This window comes from Rattus norvegicus, chromosome 16, assembly GCF_021556685.1.
Source record: "Rattus norvegicus strain SHRSP/BbbUtx chromosome 16, alternate assembly SHRSP_T2T, whole genome shotgun sequence".
Classification (NCBI taxonomy): domain Eukaryota; kingdom Metazoa; phylum Chordata; class Mammalia; order Rodentia; family Muridae; genus Rattus; species Rattus norvegicus.
The window spans coordinates 26105312-26126255 of record NC_141549.1 but is presented as its reverse complement, the minus strand read 5'-3'; the positions used below and the strand labels follow the sequence as shown (position 1 = coordinate 26126255).

The 20944-nt window shown below is 40.4% G+C and overlaps 1 protein-coding gene and 1 long non-coding RNA gene across 3 annotated transcripts in view; one reads left to right on the top strand and one right to left on the bottom strand.

Annotated features, from left to right (window-relative positions):
• The window catches only part of LOC148000496 (uncharacterized), a 107993-nt gene extending 107259 nt beyond the window's left edge, over window positions 1-734 (bottom strand). The window contains exon 1 of the long non-coding RNA XR_015639751.1: window positions 479-734. This is a non-coding gene — a long non-coding RNA (uncharacterized LOC148000496). The remainder of the gene's footprint in view (window positions 1-478) is intronic.
• Window positions 735-4049: 3315 nt separating this feature from the next.
• The window catches only part of LOC148000495 (uncharacterized), a 52416-nt gene continuing 35521 nt past the window's right edge, over window positions 4050-20944 (top strand). The window contains exons 1-5 of one of the 2 annotated variants that reach the window (XM_087589412.1): window positions 4050-4457; window positions 8943-9057; window positions 9787-9960; window positions 10968-11074; window positions 13081-13133. Coding sequence is in view for 1 of the 2 variants with exons in the window: in XM_087589413.1 (XP_087445539.1) it covers window positions 4201-4457; window positions 8943-9057; window positions 9787-9960; window positions 10968-11074; window positions 13081-13133 (706 nt within the window). In the remaining variant the exon portion in view is untranslated. The remainder of the gene's footprint in view (window positions 4458-8942; window positions 9058-9786; window positions 9961-10967; window positions 11075-13080; window positions 13134-20944) is intronic. The other variant, XM_087589413.1, reaches the window with a different exon arrangement.

Genomic DNA, 20944 nt, shown 5'->3' with positions numbered 1-20944 from the left:
GAGATTCTAAGAGATTGGGGTGATAGATTACTGTAGTGAGTGACTTACAGACATAATACCAAGTCCCTAGTAAAAGAGAAGAAAAAACAACATGGAATCTGAGAAGTAATACTAAGAAGTCAATAGGATTCAAACAAGGAATTGCTGAGTGGATGAAGGTAGAGGTCAGTACTTTCCCTTTCGTGCATTCAGAGGACCTGTGGGAGCATCACCTAAGGATGGCACAATGGCACCAGCCACCCTGGGTTTCCCTTCAGTATTTAGGTATTTTAGTAATATCTGCAATTTAATGAGTATAAATATCCTCCACTTGGGAAGACAGATGTGATGTTTGGATTCCACTGAGCATGGATGTTTGTTAAAATTTATTCTCAGTCTAATAGGTCAGGTCTGCACCTGAAGGGTGCACTGTGCACTCACTGATTTTGGTGAACAGGATTTTATGTGTGAAAAGAACAAATACTTCTCACGCACTTACCAGATGACGCAATCCAGGAGATTGGAACCTTGATCAAGGAGAATCCATGTCTCTGTGACTGCAGTGTCCTGGAGGTGACTCATTTGTCCTTCTTTGCCATCGGGCAGGCAGCAGGCCAATACCATGACAGTAGATGTATCCATGTCCAAGGTGATCCTTAGTGAAGCTCAGTTTTTTTCAGAGATAAAGTGACGTCACGAACAGCAGATGACGTTTGCAGACATGACGATTTATGGAGTCTGGTCTGCGTATGCTGTAAAGTTGTAAAAGAAAGCCAGCACAGCACTGTTAGTAAAACAGTCCAAGGAGAGCAGTGGGCCTCTGATTTGTGAGGGTTTATCATGACATTGCTAAGTAGGACTCCCTCTTGTCAAGGACTCTGCTGCTAGTCCTAGTGACTCATCCTATGAGTGTTGACCTAAACTGTTTGCCTTTTAATTAAGAGTTTCCCATTAAGAATATCCTTGTAAGAGCACCAGTGGAAGGGGAAGCCCTGGATCCTGCTAAGACTGAACCCCCAGTGAACTAATATTGTTGGGGGGAGGGCAGCAATGGGGGGGAGGATGGGGAGGGGAACACCCATAAAGAACAGGAGGGGGAGGGATTCGGGGGATGTTTACCCAGAAACCAGGAAAGGGAATAACACTTGAAATGTATATAAGAAATACTCAAGTTAATAAAAAAAAAAGAGTTTCCCATTAAAATGTTTTAAGTGAAAGCCACAAGTTTCTATACTCTTTATTACATCAGTAGCTTTTTAGTGTATTTTTCAAGTGAAAACCAGTCTTCAACTGGTACCCTTTAAAACTTCAGGAGCTCCTTCCAGTACCTGATGGAATTAGGATGCCCCATTCTGTGTGGGGTGTTTTCAGCAAAGGCCCCTGTATTGGACTCATGACTGCTATCATTTGTTCCATCCAGAAGACCTAGTTTTACAGGAATGCCCCCAAAATTCACTCTTCCATCCTCTCTGACTCTGCTCAACAGCAGTACTGGAGCCTTGGAGGCTAGGATGCTGGTTGATTTTAAGCAACTCTACAAAATGTGGATATAATCTGGGAAAAGTGAATCACAGTAGAGGTATCTTCTCCATCACATTGTCCTGAGGGCAAGTCTGAAGCTCATTTTTTTGTGATTGATGTATAATTGCCCTGCTAAGTGTAAAAGACAAAAGAGAGAACCCCAAATGGTCCAGCATGATGAACGGGTAAACAGAGTTTATAATATTGATACAATGTCTCTAGAGATGGACAGAGGCATTGACACTATCTTATGATAAAAGAAGCTATTATTTAATGACCAAGAAAGGGGATATTTCTATATTAGATGACTTCATTTATGTTAAATATGCAAAATGACCTGGTCGGTGAGGGCATAGAACTTTATCCCAGCACTCAGGAGGCAGAGGCATGTAGATTTTCACGAGTTTGGGGCCAGCCTGGTCTACAGAGGTAGATTCAGGACAGCCAGAGCTACACACACTCAAACACACACACACACACACACACACACACACACACACAGAGAGAGAGAGAGAGAGAGAGAGAGAGAGAGAGAGAGAGAGAGAGAGAGAGAGAGAGAGAGGGGGGTGGGCAGAGACAAACTTTCTTGAAAAATCAACCAATCACTCACACAAGGAATCAATTAAACAAACAAAAACCTCAAAAAACCAGACACCAAAAAACCAATCAATCTATCAAACAATGTCAGAAGCAACAGCAGCAGCAGCAGCAGCAGCAGCAGCAGCAGCAACAACAACAACAATGACAACAACAACAACGACGACAACATCTACACCAAAAACCAACCGAATGAGACCAAATGTTAGATTGGATTGCAGCCAGTTTACTCATTAACTCAAAGCATCCGTGAAACCTAGGCACACCATGGGCTATGGTGTGCTCTACACATCCTGATCTTAAGTTCCTATACTTAAAGTAACACTTCTGTCATTAAAGAGGGATAGGCTGAGCTGGTGCCTAACAAGTTGATAGGGGGTAGGATCTGGAGGAATAAAGAGTACCTTCTAATGGCCACAGAGTTTTCTCAAACTTAAAATATTTTTAAAACCAATAGTATAAGGGATGCATAATTTTAATGACATAGTAAGAATGCACTCCTAGATTATATACTTGAAAAAGATGAATTTGCTGCATAAGTGTATTACATACCTGTAAACATGTTATTATTGAAAGATTATGCTTCTTTCACATGTATGAATGTTTTGCCTACGTGTCTGTGTGTGCACTATATGTATGTCTGGGCCTGTGAAGATATGAGGGTTCTAGATCGCCTATAATTAGATTTGAAGATGCCTTTGAGCTTCTTTGTAGGTGTTACTGTAGGTTTCAGGGTTTGAAGCTGACTGATATTGAGGATTACCTTTGCCCTCCAGTAGCAGACAGGTTACCTTCCAGTATTATGAACTCTGGTTAGTAGTGTGAAGAGTCTAGTTAGACCCCGGCTCAACCTATCCCCCCCTGTGATGACAGAAATGTTATCTTCAGAAGTCAGTCCTGAACATCAGATTGTATAGAGCAACCAATAGTCTTGGCACTGGCTTGTGATGGTCAAGGTTTTCTATAGGACCCTTTGGGTAATGACTCAACAGGTTTTCACCCATTCCTGTTGCTGGATTTGTAACTTGGTGGCACAACATGTCTAGGTGGAGCCTCGTATCATGTTAGTTTTTGGCTCCATATGTATTCCATACATATAGGAAGCTAATAGAGTAGCAGATTTCCATTTAATTTTTTCAAAGGGACTTTAGTGTTTGTTGTCCCTCCCCTTATTTCCTACTTTACCTAGGCTTGCATGCCAGGGCAGTGGGTGCTTGGTTAAGAAAAAGAAACTGACCCTCTTCCTTATCAAGTATGAATCTGTGTGCCCATTCCAACATGCAGCCTGCAGGTGACCTGGATACACTGGAGAGAGTGATCAACTCCAGTCAACATCATGTTGATGAATATGAAAGGAGGGTAATGGGGCTTGAAAAATGCGAGGGAGGTAGAAGTGTGTACCCTTTGCCTCTACCCATTTCTCCTGGTTCCCTCTCATTAACCCCTCCTATTCTAGCTTTTCTTTATCTCTTCCCAACACTATACACTCCTTCCTCTTCCTGGGCAGATATTCTTCTGCCCCCTAGTTCCCTAGTAGTCAGGAATCCTGTGTGGTTATCCAGATTGTAGTTCTCATATCAGATACTTAAAACCTAACATCCTTAACAGCAGACACATGAAATGTTTGTTGTTTTGGGTCTGGGTTTCCTAAATCAGGATGATTTTTTTAGGTCCATCAGGCCAGTCTTAGGGTTACAGATTGCAATGGCTGCCCTAACTGCCCTCAGTACTCCCTTTGAAGGCCATGCAAATAGATCTACTTCAGCGTCAACATTGACAGAGCTTTGAACAAGCACTGAGGGGGCTGGGCTCCTAACAGTGGAGTCTGAGGGGGGCACACATGGAGCATAAGCATAGGGTACAGTCCGTAAGCCAGCTCCATTGTGAGCTCAGAGCATGTCACTATGGTGGTGCCAGTGCAGCTGTGTTACTAGGTGATGAAGTATAGTTCAGTTAACCCTGAACGAGCAGGTCTTGCCTACACTTCTTTGGCAAGAATTGGTGATTTTAGCAAACTCTTATCGTATAATTTGGGAGGTGGAGATTAGCTAAATGGGAGGGAAGAGAGGGTAAGAAGGTCCTGGGCGGCCCTAGAGCTCCATAATGGAGGAAGATTTTGAATATGATGCTCTGGCATTGAAGTTCCCCAGAAGGGGACGCTGGTACACCCGTCTGTGGCGCTCCTGTCCTGGTTTTGGATGCCTGCGTCAAAAGAAAACGACGAAATTTCCCCTCTATCTGATCGGGTATGATCCCGTGGGTCGATTACAAAGAGCGGCCTGTGTTGGGGACGTGGAGAAAATTGAAAGTATGATCCATGAATGTCATCATCATGTGGATGAATCTGATTGGAGGGGCAGGTAATGGGGCTTCAAATTGATGAGGGGAGTAAAAGGAGGAGGGTGGGAACTGTTAGGGACACTCAGGGCTAAGGAGGAAGACAAATCAACTTCCAGGGCTACAATCTGAGGGTAGAGAGTGGTCATACATAGGCTCATTTTCACTGGGGACCCCTGGGTTTTATACCTGCTAAATGCTCTTAGTCGTATGAGACCTCCACACTGTGGAACAGCAGCTCCTAGGCCTTAATGAAACTACATAATTTTATTCTTATGTTAACCCTTACATTTTGTAAACATACAAAAAGACACACACATTCACACACATAAATACCGTTGATTTGCCTCTGTGTATTTTCTGTGTACCATTGTGATAGAACCTGGTGCAGGATCCCCTGGAACTGCAGCTATAGACAGTTGTGAGCTGCCCTGTGTGTCTTAGCAATCAAACTGAGTTCTCTACTAAACAAAACTAGAGCTGTTATTGCCAAGACCCCTATCTAGATTTTCTTTCTTCTTTGTTGTTGTTGTTTTCTGTTTTTTCATTTTTATTAGATAGTTCATACATTTACATTTCAATGTTATGTCCTGTCCTGCCTCTTCCATCCCACTTCCCACTCCCCCTGTTTCTATGACGACTTTCTTAATACATAATATGATGCAATATAATAATGTATAATATAATATAATGTATATGATACAATATAATAATATAGTATAAAATAATAATGGATCAAAGACATTTAGAACTGGAACTGTGACCATGCTCCCATGTAATCACCTTCTGTACTGTTGTTTTTACATCGATACACATGTGAAGGACAGAGATTGTCCTCATCTCACTTCCTGTGCCCCACACGTGTGGAGCTTAGGGTGTGGTGGTCAGAGACAATGTCGACTGCTAGTTATGTTGTACCACCATGGGGTTCTAAGGCCTGAGCTCAGGCAAGCAGGCCTCCCTGTGGGTTCCAGCCCATCGTCCCTCTGTTCTGGAGACTCCACTCAAGCAAGTCCATGGTGTGCTTTATTTACTGTCTTGGAGCACACTGATCCTCACACTTGTAGGCAAGTGAGCTTTGCGGATCCCCTTATCCCAAGATCAGCAGTCAGGTTTTCAGGACAAATGCTTTACCAGTTGAGTTTTAACAACTACCCCAGCCCCTCATTCCTTTTTCTCTGTGTGTGTGTGGGTTCTTACCATGAACCCCCTTGCTCATCGTCCCTCCTCCTCTTATATGAGGGTTCACCCCCACCCGTTTGCCCACTCCTTCCGGATTCCCTGCCTTAGCATTCCGTTCCACTGGGGCTAGAGCCTTGGCAGGACCACGAGCTTCTCCTCTTATTGGTGCCCAACAAGGCCATCCTCTTCTACATATGCAGTTGAAGCCAGGGGTCTTTCCATGTGAACTCTTTAGATGAACGGATATCTGGGTTCTCTCCAGCTCCTGGCTATTGTAAATAAGGCTGTTGTGAATGTTATGGAATATGTTTCTTTGTTTTATATTGGAGCCCTTTTTGTGTATATGCACAGGAGTGTGTAAAGCTGGGTCCTCCAAACAGATTTCCAGAGTTGTCCCAGCTTGCTCTCCCACCTACAAAGGAGGAGTGTTCCTCCTTCTCCAAATCCTCGCCTACCTCTGTTGCCTGAGTTTTGATCTTAGCCACTCTGACTGGTGTGGCGTTGAATCACAGGGTGGTACTGATTTGCATTTTCTCTGATGACTAAAGATGTTGACCAGTCATTTAGGTTCTTTTTGGCCATTTGATATTCCTCAATTGAGAATTCTTTGTTTAGCTCTGCTCCCCATTTTGTAATAGAGTAATTTGATTCTCTGGAGTCCAACTATTTGAATTCTATGTGTATATTGGATGTAAGCCTTCTATCAGATGTAGGATTCATAAAAATCTTTTCCAATCTGTTAGTAACCATTTTCTTCTAATGACAGTACTCTTTGCCTTACAGAAGCTTTGCAATTTGATGAGGTCCCATTTGTTGATTCTTGATCTTGGAGAATAAACTATTGCTGTTCTGTTCAGGAAATTTTCCCAAGTATTCCAGGCTCATGTATTCTAGGCTCTTCCCCATGTTTTCTTCTTTTAAGTTGAGTATATCTGGTTTTATGTGGAGATCCTTGATTTGCTTGGATTTTAACTGTGTACAGGGTGATAAGAAAGGTTTGATTTGCAGTCTACATGCTGAGTGCCAGTTGATTCAGCACCAGTTGTTGAAAAAGCTATCTTTTTCCCACTAGATGGTTTTAGTTCTTTTGTTAAAAATCAAGTGACCATAGGTAGGTGTATGGGTTCATTTCTGGGTCTCCTATTCTATTCCATTGATCTACTTGCCTATCGCTGTACCAGTATCATAACATTTTTATCACTATTGCTCTGTAATACAGCTTAAGGTTAGGGAGGGTGATTCCCCCAGAATTTTTTTTCTTGTTGAGTATAGTTCTCAGGATCCTGTTTTTTTGTTAATGCAAGTGAATTTCCAAATCGCTCTTTCTACCTCCATGGGGAATGGAGTTAGAATTTTGATGGAGATTGCGTCGAATCAGTAGATTGCTTTTGGACAGATGCCCAATTTTATAATGTTAATCCTGCCAATCTGTGAGAATGGGAGATCTTTCCATCTTATGAGATCTTCTATTCTTTCTTCAGAGACTTGAAGTTCTTACCAAACAGGATTTTCACTTGCTTGGTTAGAGTCACACTGGGTTATTTTATTTTATTTGTGATTATTCTGAAGGTGTTGTTTCCCTAATTCCTTTCTTAGCCTGTTCATCCTTTGAATAGAGAAAGGCTACTGATTTGTTTGAGTTAATTTTGTATCCAGCCACTTTGCTGAATTTGTTTAAGGGGGCATCCTTGACTACTCCCTGATTTTAGTGGTATTCCTTCAACTTTCTCTCAATTTAGTTTGATGTAGGCTATTGGTTTGCTGTATATTGCTTTTCCTATGTTTATAGTAAGCTTTGAATTCCTGATTTTTCCAAGACTTTTAAAGGTTAGCACCTCATTCTTATATCCTGTCTTTATGGTTGAAGGGGAATCGATGACACACCAGCATATTTTCCCTAGTTCACATGCTTCTTGATCATTTTGTTATTCTAAGATGTTAATTAGTCTTTAAGGTGGAGCTTCATATAAAGAATACAAGAATGAAGTTTAGTTTTAAAATATTCTTCTGTTCATTGAATATTTTCTTTAAAAACACTGAATTGTCCAATGGTAATTTTTCATTCTGTCAGTCCATTTATTCCCCACATGTAACTTAGATATCCCCTGTGTAGAATACACGTTCTAATATCTCTCAAGATCTTCCCATTTGTAAAACTTCATTTCTCTGCCCAGTCAAGCTTCCTTACATTCTATAAATTTAAATATAACATGAAATGAACATTACTCTTTGGAACCCTTCTTTCATTTTACTGAAACTCTATGAATCTCAAGCAAGGCAGCTATGCCACCATAGGTTATTACCTTGTAGCAATATTTACCTGATTTTGGTGTGAGTCCATGGGCACATTGATCAATATATGGCAAAGCATGAGGTCCTGGTTTCTATACCGAGTATAGAAGTGTTACATATGGGCATAAAAAATGAAATGTGAAAATAAAAATAAAAGAAAGTATTGAGGACTGAGGGCTTATATTTTGTTCACTGTTAAAAATGTACATAGATGCAAGTGACCGGTAAAATTGCCACTTACCTGTCGATTGTGACATATTTTTGTTTAATGTAGGCCACAATGGGTTGCATGATAATTACCTTTAATTTTGTAAAGTGCTAAAAGTATTGCTAATTATAGTTGTAAACTAATAAAAAGGTTAAATGACCTTCCATTCTTAGAGAGGGTAAAATGTGAATGAAAATGAAGGTAACCACAATGGATAAGATAGGAGGATTAAGAAATGTAAACTTCTTTTATATGAATTTTTTTATGTGTACTGCTGATAAAATCCTGTTTTTCTCTCACAGAATAGTTCTGTTTGTTATCACTAGGAAGAGAAATCATTACCATGATCAGGAAATGCTGAGCTCTCAGGAGCTGGAAATGCTTGTAGTGTTGTAGCAGATTTCTTCCCCATTCGAACTGAAACATCAGAGTAGCCCCTATTAAGATATGTTTAATGTTCATCCCTTGGATGGGGACATGGAGTCATGGAGCTCCTGAAAATACCGAGGAGTAACTAGTAAGTTCCAGATATTAGAGTATGACTTAAATTCAAGCTGAGATCAATTTGGGAACTTTTCTAGGATTCAGACAGGCTGCTTTGAGCAGCGAAGAAGGTCAGGATAGAACACCTGCCTTAAATAGGAAGAGTCATGTACCATATCCCTAGCACAGTAAATGAACATTTGAGTAGACCTCAATAAATAAGAACATTGTAGTTACTTTCTTCCATCAGATAGAAATCACCTTCATATTATGTAGTACTTACAGGTGATGATAGTCTTACTGGGAATTCAGAGATGTTGCTAAATGTGTTTTCAATTTGCAGGACATCGCTGCATTATGCGAGTGCCCACAACCATCCAGATGTAGTGACACTGTTATTAGAAAATAAGTCCAACATTAACATCCAGGATGATGAAGGCTGCACACCGTTGATTAAGGTAGCTATTGGCCATCTGTTTTGGTATGAAATGGATTAGAGGTGTCCTTGTTTGGTTTCTGTTGTTGTGAGAAAACACAGACCAAAACTTACTCAGGAGAGGAAAAAGTTATTTAGCTTACATTTATTCATCCCAGTTGATCCTCATGGGAAACCTGGTCAGGAACTCAAATCAGGAACTGGGGGGAAGAACTAAACTAGAGATCAGGGGAGAATGCAGCTTTCCATGGCTTTTACCCAGGTTTGCTCAGCTTTTTTTTTATACAACTTTGAACTCAGGCATGCCCCTACCACAAGACTTTGGGCTTTCCTACTTCTGTCTAAATAAAAAAAAAAATAGTTCCACACAGTGCCCCAGAGGCCAGTCCAATTCCTCAAGTGAGGATCTTTCCAGGAGTATTAAGCATGTATCACATTGGCAAAAAGAACAAAATCTAAGCAAACAAGCAATCTCTGCATTGTGACAGCCAACCACACAGACCTGAGTGCTTAGGACATCTAGGTGGGTTGGTAGAACCCCTTAATTCTACCACTTGGAAAAAGATGTGGTGGGGAGATCATTAAATGAGTCAAGCCTGGAGTATTTAAGAAGACCTTGTGTCAAAATGGAAGGAAAATATGAATAACTAAAACTCTGTCTGATTTCAGAGAAACTATTCAGTGCCATTGTAGAAATGTCTCCCTTGGCTTCCTTGAAGTGAAGATGTATTTCTTTGTACAATTTCCACAGGCTGCGCAGCGGGACAACACACATTGTGTTTGTGTATTGCTCAGGCACAATGCTAATCCAAATTTGATGGATTACAGTGGGAATACAGCCTTTCACCATGCCATTTCCAGGGGCAGCATAGCAATTGTAAAGATGCTCCTGGAGTACAACGTAGATATTGAAGCCAAAACAGAGGTAAAGGTCATTCAACTTCATTCCCAATGCACTTCTAGCTACTTCTAGCTGGGACACTCAGACCTATTTTCTACATGCAGAACCTCAAGCATTCTCACTGAATGTTTTCAGAGGAACGCTTTTTCTCTTTAAATATATATGTGTGTGTGTGTGTGTGTGTGTGTGTGTGTGTGTTTGTGTGTGTGTGTGTGTCTGTGTGTGTGTGTATTTATAATTAGTGCCAAAAAACCCACAGAATAGCATACTTTGTCTCAGCGTTGACTTTAAGTTTGAAATTCAAGATTATAGGCTTTAGGATTACACACACACACACACACACACAGACACACACACACACACACACACACACATACACACACACATCACATCACATCACATCTACACCAACAAGGAAAAGAAATACATTTCAAGTTTAATGATTGTAGAATATATAGAACTGGGTTGCTGCTAAGAAGGTATTGATGTGTGTTTGGCTCAGGAATGAGGGCAGACTGGGAAAGGAGAGAGGTGTCAGGCAAATTAGAAAATCTGATCATTGAGAAAATATACAAAACATTTTTATGATTTTCAAAAGTTTTGGTATTCATAGAAGATGCTATTGCCCTTGGGAGATAATTCTTAGTTTAGAAAAGAAATATATTTGGAGTGCAGATTGAGAAACTCTGCTCCAGATACCTCTTGAGCACACTCCTTCAACAGGGGCATACCAAACTTTATATTTTGGGGTTGTGTCCATGGAGGTCCTAGTTTTTGGAGCTAAGAAGATTGGAACCATTGAGTGTTTGGTGAAAATTCTGGAAGGGATTGGTGTTCATATGCAGTGTTGTGTAGACAAAAGATGTGTCAAAGGGAAGAAGAGAGCTGTGTGTGGAAAGCACAGCAGGTGTTGTAGGAAAAATGATGCCTTGTGACTCAGTACAGTGTGTGTTTATGTTCACAAAATCTGTGATGAACTTTCAGTTGAGAAACAAGTTGTTTTATAAAATGTAATACTGTTTTCTTTACAGTATGGCTTGACACCACTGCAACTTGCAACATATGAAAATCAGACTGAAATGATAAACTTCTTAGAATCAATGAGTGCAGATGCACAGGCCGTGCAAGTGTCAAACAGGTACAGTTTCTTCTCTTCTACAATCTTAGTGTTGTTCTTGATGGTGAGAATTGCTTAAGTCAGGAATATTAATATGATATTAAATGATTTGAAAAACTCTGAGAGAAATATTTAGAAAGCTTATTACACACGAAATATGAGCTAGAAAAGAGACTGTTCCAACACAACAAAAGAACAGCAGTACCAGGAGTACTACATAGCTCAGTAGTTCAGTTCGTGAGTCATGAACCAAGACAAAGAATAAGCTAGATCAGCTGTTGGTCCACTTCAGTATTTTTTATTCTGACACAGTTTGCCACTGAATTAAAGGTCATGTGTGTCATTGGCAAATGTTCTACCATGAATAAACACCCCCAGTCCCTGAGTCTGAAATTTTATAATTTCTGACCTTAAAAATGACAGTATAAGCCATATCTTTAGAATTATATGTTACATAATCACAGGTAATAAATAGTGTTTCCTAATGATCTGTTTGAAATGTCCAATGCAGTAGAAAACAACCTTTTGCTAGGAGGTGTTCGGTAAACTTTCATCCTGTAATTAACTAGCAATGTTGGTGATATTGCACTCCAAGACATTTTTGTATCACATTTCAGATGGAGCTTTTAATGTGGATATATAAATAGTTCATTTCCTTCCACATATTCTGGTATTTTAGAATTATAAATCTTCTCCTAGATTTTGTGAATGTTTAGCTCTAAAAAAATTGATCTTACAAAGCTATATACCCTTCCATATGAAATAAAATTATTATGCTGAAATTCCCTGTTTAGTATACATGTTTACCTAATGTTTATGTTGAGCCATTATTTCCAGACAACAGATCTGTGCTTTAAGGTGAGCCTTTCTAGAGAGAGCTCACTCTCCTTTCAAAACTTAATGCTCTTTGAAATATTTAATTTTATTTTTTCTTATTCATTTTACATCAAACTCACTGACCCTGTCTCAGTCTCCCTATTCCACAGTCCTTTCTGGTTCCCCTTCCCCTTCACCTCTGAGCAGTCATGGATCCCCTATGTATCCCCACACCCTGGCACTTCAAGTCTCTGCAAGGGTAGACACTTCCTCTCTCTCCAAGGTCAGACAAGGCAGCTCAGCTAGAAGGAGGTATCCCATGTATAAGCAACAGCTTTTTGATAGGCCCCATCCCAGTTGACTGGGACCCATATGAAAACCTAGCTGCTCTTCTGCTACATATGAGTGGGAAGGTGTGAGTCCAGCCCGTGTATGTTCTGTGGTTTGTGGTTCAGTCTCTGAGAGCCCCAGGCGTCCAGGTTATTTCACTTTGTTGTTTGTCCTCTGGAGTTCTTATCTCCTTGCAGACCTGGAATCTTTCCTCCTAGTGTTCCCTAAGAGTCTACTGCCATACATCCCTGAGCAAGGCAAATATTCTCTTTAGAGTTTTTAAGAGGGAGGGAGGAGAGAGAGACAGAGAGAGAGAGAGAGAGAGAGAGAGAGACAGAGACAGAGACAGAGACAGAGACAGAGACAGACAGAGAGAGACAGAGAGAGAGACAGAGAGAGACAGAGAGAGAGACAGAGAGAGAGACAGAGTGTCAGAGAGAGAGAGAGAGAGAGAGAGACAGAGAGAGAGATTGATTGATTGTGTGTATGCATGCTTGAGCCTTTTAGTTTGTGTTCTATTTAAAAGCTAACCATGCCTCATGTTTTCTCTTGAGAAAGTCGCAAGGATACCAGTCAACAGTCATAGTGAATTGCTGAAAAATAAATTCAAAATTGTTTGACTAGACCTGTAGTTCCATGAATTACATCCCAGACTGTGGGAGGTAGGAGACACACAGACCTTTGTGAGTTAAGTACAACATGGTCTATGGCGTGGGTTTCAGACCAGCATGGCTACATAGTGAGATCCGGTTTCAAAAAACATTGTTTGTGAACATCTAAACTAAGATACAGGGGACTGAAATATAAAGGGCTTCAAATGCTCGCTAAATGTTTTTCTTATGAATAGTACAATAACCATAACTTATAAATCTATGCCACAGTGCAAGAAGACCAGCACATAAAAAAGAAGTGAAGCATGTAAGATTTTTGGAAGGTAAGATTTTTTATATCATATATAAATTTACTATATTGTAGCTGGTCTTATTCACCCTAGATAAAATAGTGCGGACATTTTAGCTCCTCTCCTACTGTGACCACACAAGGCAGCCCAGCTAGCAGAAAGGAATCCAAATGCAGGCAACAGAATGAGAACCTGCCCTCACTTCAGTAAATCAGGAGTCCACATGAAGAGCACGTGAAGCTGCACGTCTGCTACCTCTGAATATGGGGTCTATGTGCAGCCCTGACGTGCTCTTTGATAGGTGGTTCAGTCCCTGTGAGCCCTCATGGGCCCCTGTTGGTTAATCTGTAGGTTTTCTTGTTGTGTTTCTGAACCTTCAATGGCACTGTCCTCCTTTGAATTCAATATCCTTCCCCCAACTCTTTCACAAGACGCCCCAACCTCCACCTGATATTTATTTGGCTGTGGGTGTGTACATCTGTTTCTATCCAGGGCTTGATGAAGACTCTCAGAAGAATTATCCAAGGTTTCTGTCTGCAAGCATAGCAAAATATCATTAATGGAGTCAAAGACTGGCTCTCTCCCACAGGGTGGGTCTCAAGTTGGTCCAGTTATTGGTTTGGTATCTCCTTAATGTCCGTTCCATTTTAACCTGCATATCTTGCTGGTAGGATAAATTTTGGGTTGATGTTTTTCTGAGTGCTTTGGTGTTCTCCTCCTTCTCCTGGAAGTCTCCCCTGTGTACAGAAGATGACCACTGAAAGCTGCATATCACCTGCTGCTAGTAGGCTCTGCAAGTCTCAGCTCCATAGATAGACTGCTAAGAGCCCCCATGGTTCCTGGTCTTTGTTTCACCACAGAGATGCCTCTCCACTGGTATCTTCTGTCCCAGCTCCCACACCACACCTGCTCTGCACCTTAGTTCCCCTCCCCATCCTACTAATTTCCCTCCCTCAATCGAATCCTGATATCTATTTCATTTTCTCTCCTGAGTGAGATTCACGCATCTTCCCTTGGGCCCTCATTACTTAGGTTCTTTAGGTCTGTGCACTGTGGCCTGGTTATTCTGTAATTTATGGCTGCTAAGGTCCTCACCTTTAAGTGAGTACATACCATGCCTGTCCTTCTCGGTTTCAGTTACCTCATCCAATATGATGTTTGCCAATCCCATCCATTTGCCTGCAATTTTCTCAAATTCCATGTTTTTCATAGCTGAGTATTATTTCATTGTGCAAATATACCACATTTCCTTAATCAGTTTTTCAGTTGTCTCCTGTCCATGGCTATTACAAGGAGAGGTTTTATGAACATAGCTAAGCAAGTGTGCTTGGGTGGTATGGTGGAGCAAGTTTGGGGTATATGCCCATGATTGACATAGTTGTGTCTTAAGGTAAAAACTATTTCAAAATTTTTGGAAAAAAAAAACCCGCCAAATTGCTTTTCAAAAGGGATTTTAGGGGTTGGAGATTTAGCTCAGCGGTAGAGCACTTGCCTAGCAAGCGCAAGGCCCTGGGTTCGGTCCCCAGCTCTGAAAAAAAGAAAAAGAAAAAAAAAGAAAAGGGATTTTAATGTCTCTCCCACCAACAATGGAGGAATGTTCCCTTTGCTCAATATCCTTGTCAGCATGGCTGTCCCTTGAGGTTTTGATTCTGGCTGCTCTGACTGGTGTAGGATGGACTCAGGGTACTTCTGATCTGCATTCAGTGATGACTGAAGATGAGCATTTGATGTCTCTCGGCCTCCTGAGCATCCTCGGCTGGGAATGCTTCGTTTACCACTGTACACCATATTCAGATTGGTTTATTGCTGTCTAACTTTTTGGGCTTTTTATATATTTTAACCATTATTTCTCTGTGAAGTGTAAGACTGATGACGATCTTTTCCCAAAATGTAGGCTTCTCTTTTGTCCTTTTGATGGTGTCCTTTGCTTTACAGAGGTTTTTAAGTTTTGTGAGTCCCCATTTATCAATCATTGATCTCAGAGGCTGGGACAGTGGTGTGCTGTTCAGGAAATTGTCTACTGTACCGATGTCCTCAGTATATTGAAGTTTCTGTTTCAATGTCAAGGTCTTTCATCCACATGAACTTGAGTTTTGTGCAGGTTGAGAAATACAGATCTATTTGCATTCTTCTTCATGCAGACATACAGTTACACCTGCACCATTTGTTGAAGAAACTTTCCTATTTTCCCCATTGTGTGGTTTTGCCTTTGTCAAAATCATGTGTTGGTAGGTATGTGTGTTTTTTCTTTGATTTGATTCCATCGGTCAACTTTTTGTTTCTATACTAATTCTATACAGCTTTTGTTATGATTGCTCTGTGATATGTCTTGATATCAGGGATGATGATACCTCCAAAAATTATTTAATTATTCAAGATATCTATCTATCTATCATCTATCTATCTATCTATGTATCTATCATCTATCTATCATCTATGTATCTATCATCTATCTATCATCTATCTGTCAGCTATCATGGGTTTTTTGTTTTTTAAAGAATTGCTCTTTCAAGGTCTGTAAATAATGGTCTTGCAATTTTGAAGAGAAATGCATTGACTGTGAAGATGCTTTTTGTAAGATGGCCATTTTCACCTTGTTAATCCTATCCATCTGTAGTATAGGAGATCTTTCCATCTTCAGATGTCCTGTTAATTCCTTTTTCAGAGACATAAAGTTTTTGACAGGCAGGTCTTTAAGTAGCTTGATTAGAGTTGTACTGGGCTATTTAATGTTATCTGTGGTTACTGTAAAGGGTTTTGCTTGACTAAATTTTTCTTATCCCTTTTAACTGTTGCATGAGGAAGGGCTGCTGGTTTTTTGAGTTAATCTTGTATTCAGACACTTTTCTGTAAGGGTTTATCACCTTTGGTGTAGGAGTTCTTTGGTAGATTTTGTGAGGTCTCTTTTGTATGTGGGCAGCTTTGCTTACTCTCTGGTTTTAAGTTTCTCTGCATATAAGTTGTTAGTGTTTATTGGCTGGTTCAGGTATGCAAATTTGATCACTGAGGTCTCTAAGACTTTTAACATGAAGGGGTGCTTGATTTTATCAACGACTTTATCAGCATCTAATGTGATGACCAAGTGAATTTTTTTGATATCTCCACCCCTGCCAGCTTCAGCTATCCATTCATTTTCATGGCTGTCAAGCCATCTCCCCTGTATCTCCCCAGACCCGATCCTGAAACACTCAGTAGTCTCAAATTTACCCACTCCCACCTAGTTCCTTCCTTCCTCTGCCTCCTCTGAGTATTTTCCGGTATGTTCTAAGTTAGATTCAAAATCCTCTCTTGGTCCTTTCTTCTTCATCTTCTTTTGGTCTTGAGTATAGTATTGATATCCTGTACTTTATTGCTAATATCCACTTAGAAGTGAGTATACGCCATCCATGTCTTTTGGGTCTGGGTTATGTCACTCAGGAAGTTATTCTCAAGTTCTATTCATTCACCTGCAAAGGTCATTATGTCTTTGTCTTTAGTAGGTGAATAGTATCCCACATTGTCTTTTTTCATTAAAAAAAAAAAAACTTCACCCTTGTCAGTTGCAGATTTCCATTCACTTTCAGGACCATCCATCCATCTCTCCTCTTCCTTACCCACACCTGATTCCGAACCCATCCCATAGCCCTCTGTATCTCTTCTCTATTCAGTTCACTCCCTCCGTCTTCCTCTTAGGACTGCTTTATGCACTCCTTTAAGTGAGATACAGGCATCCTCACTTGTGCATTCCTTCTTGTGTAGCTTTTCTGAGTCTGTGGATAATAGCATGGTGTCTGTATTTTTGGCCAATAACCATCTATAAGTGAGTACATAACACACATGTCCTGTTTGGACTCCGGAGGATATTCTCAAGTTCCATTGATTTACCTGCAAAATTCATTCTGCCTTTGTTTGTAATAGTGGGATAATATGCCATTTTGAAAGTATACATCACTTTCTTTTTTTTATTAACTTATGTATTTCTTATTTACATTTCAAGTGTTATTCCATTTCCCAGTTTCCAGGCCAAAATCCCCCTAACCCCTCCCACTCCCCTTCTTTATGGGTGTTCCCCTCCCCATCCTCCCCCATTGCCGCCCTCCCCCCAACAATCACGTTCACTGGGGATTCAGTCTTGGCAGGACCCAGGGCTTCCCCTTCCACTGGTGCTCTTACTAGCCTATTCATTGCTACCTATGAGGTCAGAGTCCAGGGTCAGTCCATGTATAGTCTTTAGGTAGTGGCTTAGTCCCTGGAAGCTCTGGTTGCTTGGCATTGTTGTTCATATGGGGTCTCGAGCCCCTTCAAGCTCTTCCAGTCCTTTCTCTGATTCCTTCAATGGGGGTCCTATTCTCAATTCAGTGCTGGCATTCACCTATGCATTTGCTGTATTCTGGCTGTGTCTCTCAGGAGAGATCTACATCCGACTCCAGTCTGCCTACACTTCTTTGCTTCATCCATCTTGTCTAATTGGGTGGCTGTATATGTATAGGCCACATGTGGGGCAGGCTCTGAATGGGTGTTCCTTCAGTCTCTGTTTTAATCTTTGCCTCTCTATTCCCTGCCAAGGGTATTCTTGTTCCCCTTTTAAAGAAGGAGTGAAATATTCACATTTTGATCATTCATCTTGAGTTTCAGGTGTTCTATGCATCTAGGGTAATTCAAGCATTTGGGCTAATATCCACTTATCAATGAGTGCATACCATATGTGTTTTTCTGTGATTGGGTTAGCTCACTCAAGATGATATTTTCCAGTTCCAACCATTGCCTATGAATTTCACAAAGGTATTGTTTTTGATAGCTGAGTAATATTCCATTGTGTAGATGTACCACATTTTCTGTATCCATTCCTCTGTTGAAGGGCATATGGGTTCTTTCCAGCTTCTGGCTATTATAAATAAGGCTGCTATGAACATAGTGGAGCACATGTCTTTTTTATATGTTGGGGCATCGTTTGGGTATATGCGCAAGAGAGGTATAGCTGGATCCTCAGGCAGGTCAATGTCCAATTTTCTGAGGAACCTCCAGACTGATTTCCAGAATGGTTGTACCAGTCTGCTTTCCCACCAACAATGGAGGAGTGTTCCTCTCTCTCCACATCCTCGCCAGCATTTGCTGTCACCTGAGTTTTTGATCTTAGCCGTTCTTACTGGTATGAGGTGAAATCTGAGGGTTGTTTTGATTTGAATTTCCCTTATGATTAAAGATGTTGAACATTTCTTTAGGTGTTTCTCAGCTGTTTGACATTCCTCAGCTGTGAATTCTTTGTTTAGCTCTGAACCCCATTTTTTAATAGGGTTATTGGTCTCCCTGCACTCTAACTTCTTGCGTTCTTTGTATATTTTGGATATAAGACCTCTATCTGTTGTAGGATTGGTAAAGATCGTTTCCCACTCTGTTGGTTGCCGTTTTGTCCTAACTACAGTGTCCTTTGCCTTACAGAAGGTTTGCAGTTTTATGAGATCCCATTTGTCGATTCTTGATCTTAGAGCATAAGCCATTGGTGTTTTGTTCAGGAAATTATTTCCAGTGCCCACGTGTTCCAGATTCTGCCCTAGTTTTTCTTCTATTAGTTTGAGTGTATCTGGTTTGATGTGGAGGTCCTTGATCCACTTGGACTTAAGCTTTGTACAGGGTGATAAGCATGGATTGATCTGCATTCTTCTACATGTTGACCTCCAGCTGAACCAGCACCATTTGCTGAAAATGCTATCTTTTTTTCCATTGGATGGTTTTGCCTCCTTTGTCAAAAATCAAGTGCCCATAGGTCTGTGGGTTCATTTCTGGGTCTTCAATTCTGTTCCATTGGTCTATCTGTCTGTCTCTGTACCAATACCATGCAGTTTTTATCACTATTGCTCTGTAATACTGCTTGAGTTCAGGGATAGTGATTCCCCCTGAAGTCCTTTTATTGTTGAGGATAGTTTTAGCTATCCTGGGTTTTTGGTTATTCCAGATGAATTTACAAATTGTTCTGTCTAACTCTTTGAAGAATTGGATTGGTATTTTGATGGGGATTGCATTGAATCTGTAGATCGCTTTTGGTAAGATGACCATTTTTACTATATTAATCCTGCCAATCCATGAGCATGGGAGATCTTTCCATCTTCTGAGGTCTTCTTCAATTTCTTTCTTCAGAGTCTTGAAGTTCTTCTTGTACAGATCTTTTACTTGCTTGGTTAAAGTCACGCCGAGGTACTTTATATTATTTGGGTCTATTATGAAGGGTGTCGTTTCCCTAATTTCTTTCTCGGCTTGTTTCTCTTTTGTGTAGAGGAAGGCTACTGATTTATTTGAGTTAATTTTATACCCAGCCACTTTACTGAAGTTGTTTATCAGCTTTAGTAGTTCTCTGGTGGAACTTTTGGGATCACTTAAATGTACTATCATATCATCTGCAAATAGTGATATTTTGACTTCTTCTATTCCAATCTGTATCCCCTTGACCTCCTTTTATTGTCTGATTGCTCTGGCTAGAACTTCAAGAACGATATTGAATAAGTAGGGAGAGAGTGGGCAGCCTTGTCTAGTCCCTGATTTTAGTGGGATTGCTTCAAGTTTCTCTCCACTTAGTTTAATGTTAGCAATTGGTTTGCTGTGTATGGCTTTTACTATGTTTCGGAATGGGCCTTGAATTCCTATTCTTTCCCGGACTTTTATCATGACGGGGTGTTGAATTTTGTCAAACGCTTTCTCAGCGTCTAATGAAATGATCCTGTGGTTTTGTTCTTTCAGTTTGTTTATATAATGGATCACGTTGATGGTTTTCCGTATATTAAACCATCCCTGCATGCCTGGGATGAAGCCTACTTGATCATGGTGGATGATTGTTTTGATGTGCTCTTGGATTCGGTTTGCCAGAATTTTATTGAGTATTTTTGCGTCTATATTCATAAGGGAAATTGTTCTAAGTTCTCTTTCTGTGTTGGGTCTGTGTGTGGTTTGAGTAATTGTGGCTTCATAGAAGGAATTTTGTAGTGCTCCATCTGTTTTAATTTTGTAGAATAGTTTGGATAGTATTGGTATGAGGTCTTCTATGAAGGTCTGATAGAATTCTGCACTGAACCCGTCCGGACCTGGGCTCTTTTTGGTTGGGAGACCTTTAATGACTGCTACTATTTCCTTAGGAGTTATGGGGTTGTTTAACTGGTTTATCTGTTCCTGATTTAACTTCGGTACCTGGTATCTGTCTATGAAATTGTCCATTTCCTGCAGATTTTCAAGTTTTGTTGAACATAGGCTTTTATAGTAAGATCTGATGATTTTTTTAATTTTGTCTGAATCTGTAGTTATGTCTCCCTTTTCATTTCCGATTTTGTTAATTTGGAAACGCTCTCTGTGTCCTCTAGTTAGTCTGGCTAAGGGTTTATCTATCTTATTGATTGTCTCAAAGAACCATCTTTTGGTTCTGTTGATTCTTTCTATGGTCCATTTGTTACTACTTGGCTGACTTCAGCTTTGAGTTTGATTATTTCCTGCCTTCTACTCCTCCTGGGTGTATTTGCTTCTTTTTGTTCTAGAGTTTTTGGTGTGCTCTCAAGCTGGTGACATATGCTGTTTCCTGTTTCTTTCTTCAGGCACTCTGAGCTATGGGTTTTCCTCTTAGCACAGCTTTCATTGTGTCCCATAAGTTTGGGTATGTTGTACCTTCGATTTCATTAAATCTAAGAAGTCTTTAATTTCTTTCTTTATTTCTTCCTTGACCAGGTTATCATTGAGTAGAGCATTGTTCAACTTCCACGTATAAGTAGGCATTCTTCCATTATTGTTATTGAAGACCAGATTTAGGCCGTGGTGGTCTGATAGCACCCATGGGATTATTTCTATCTTTCTGTACCTGTTGAGGCCTGTTTTTTGACCAATTATAT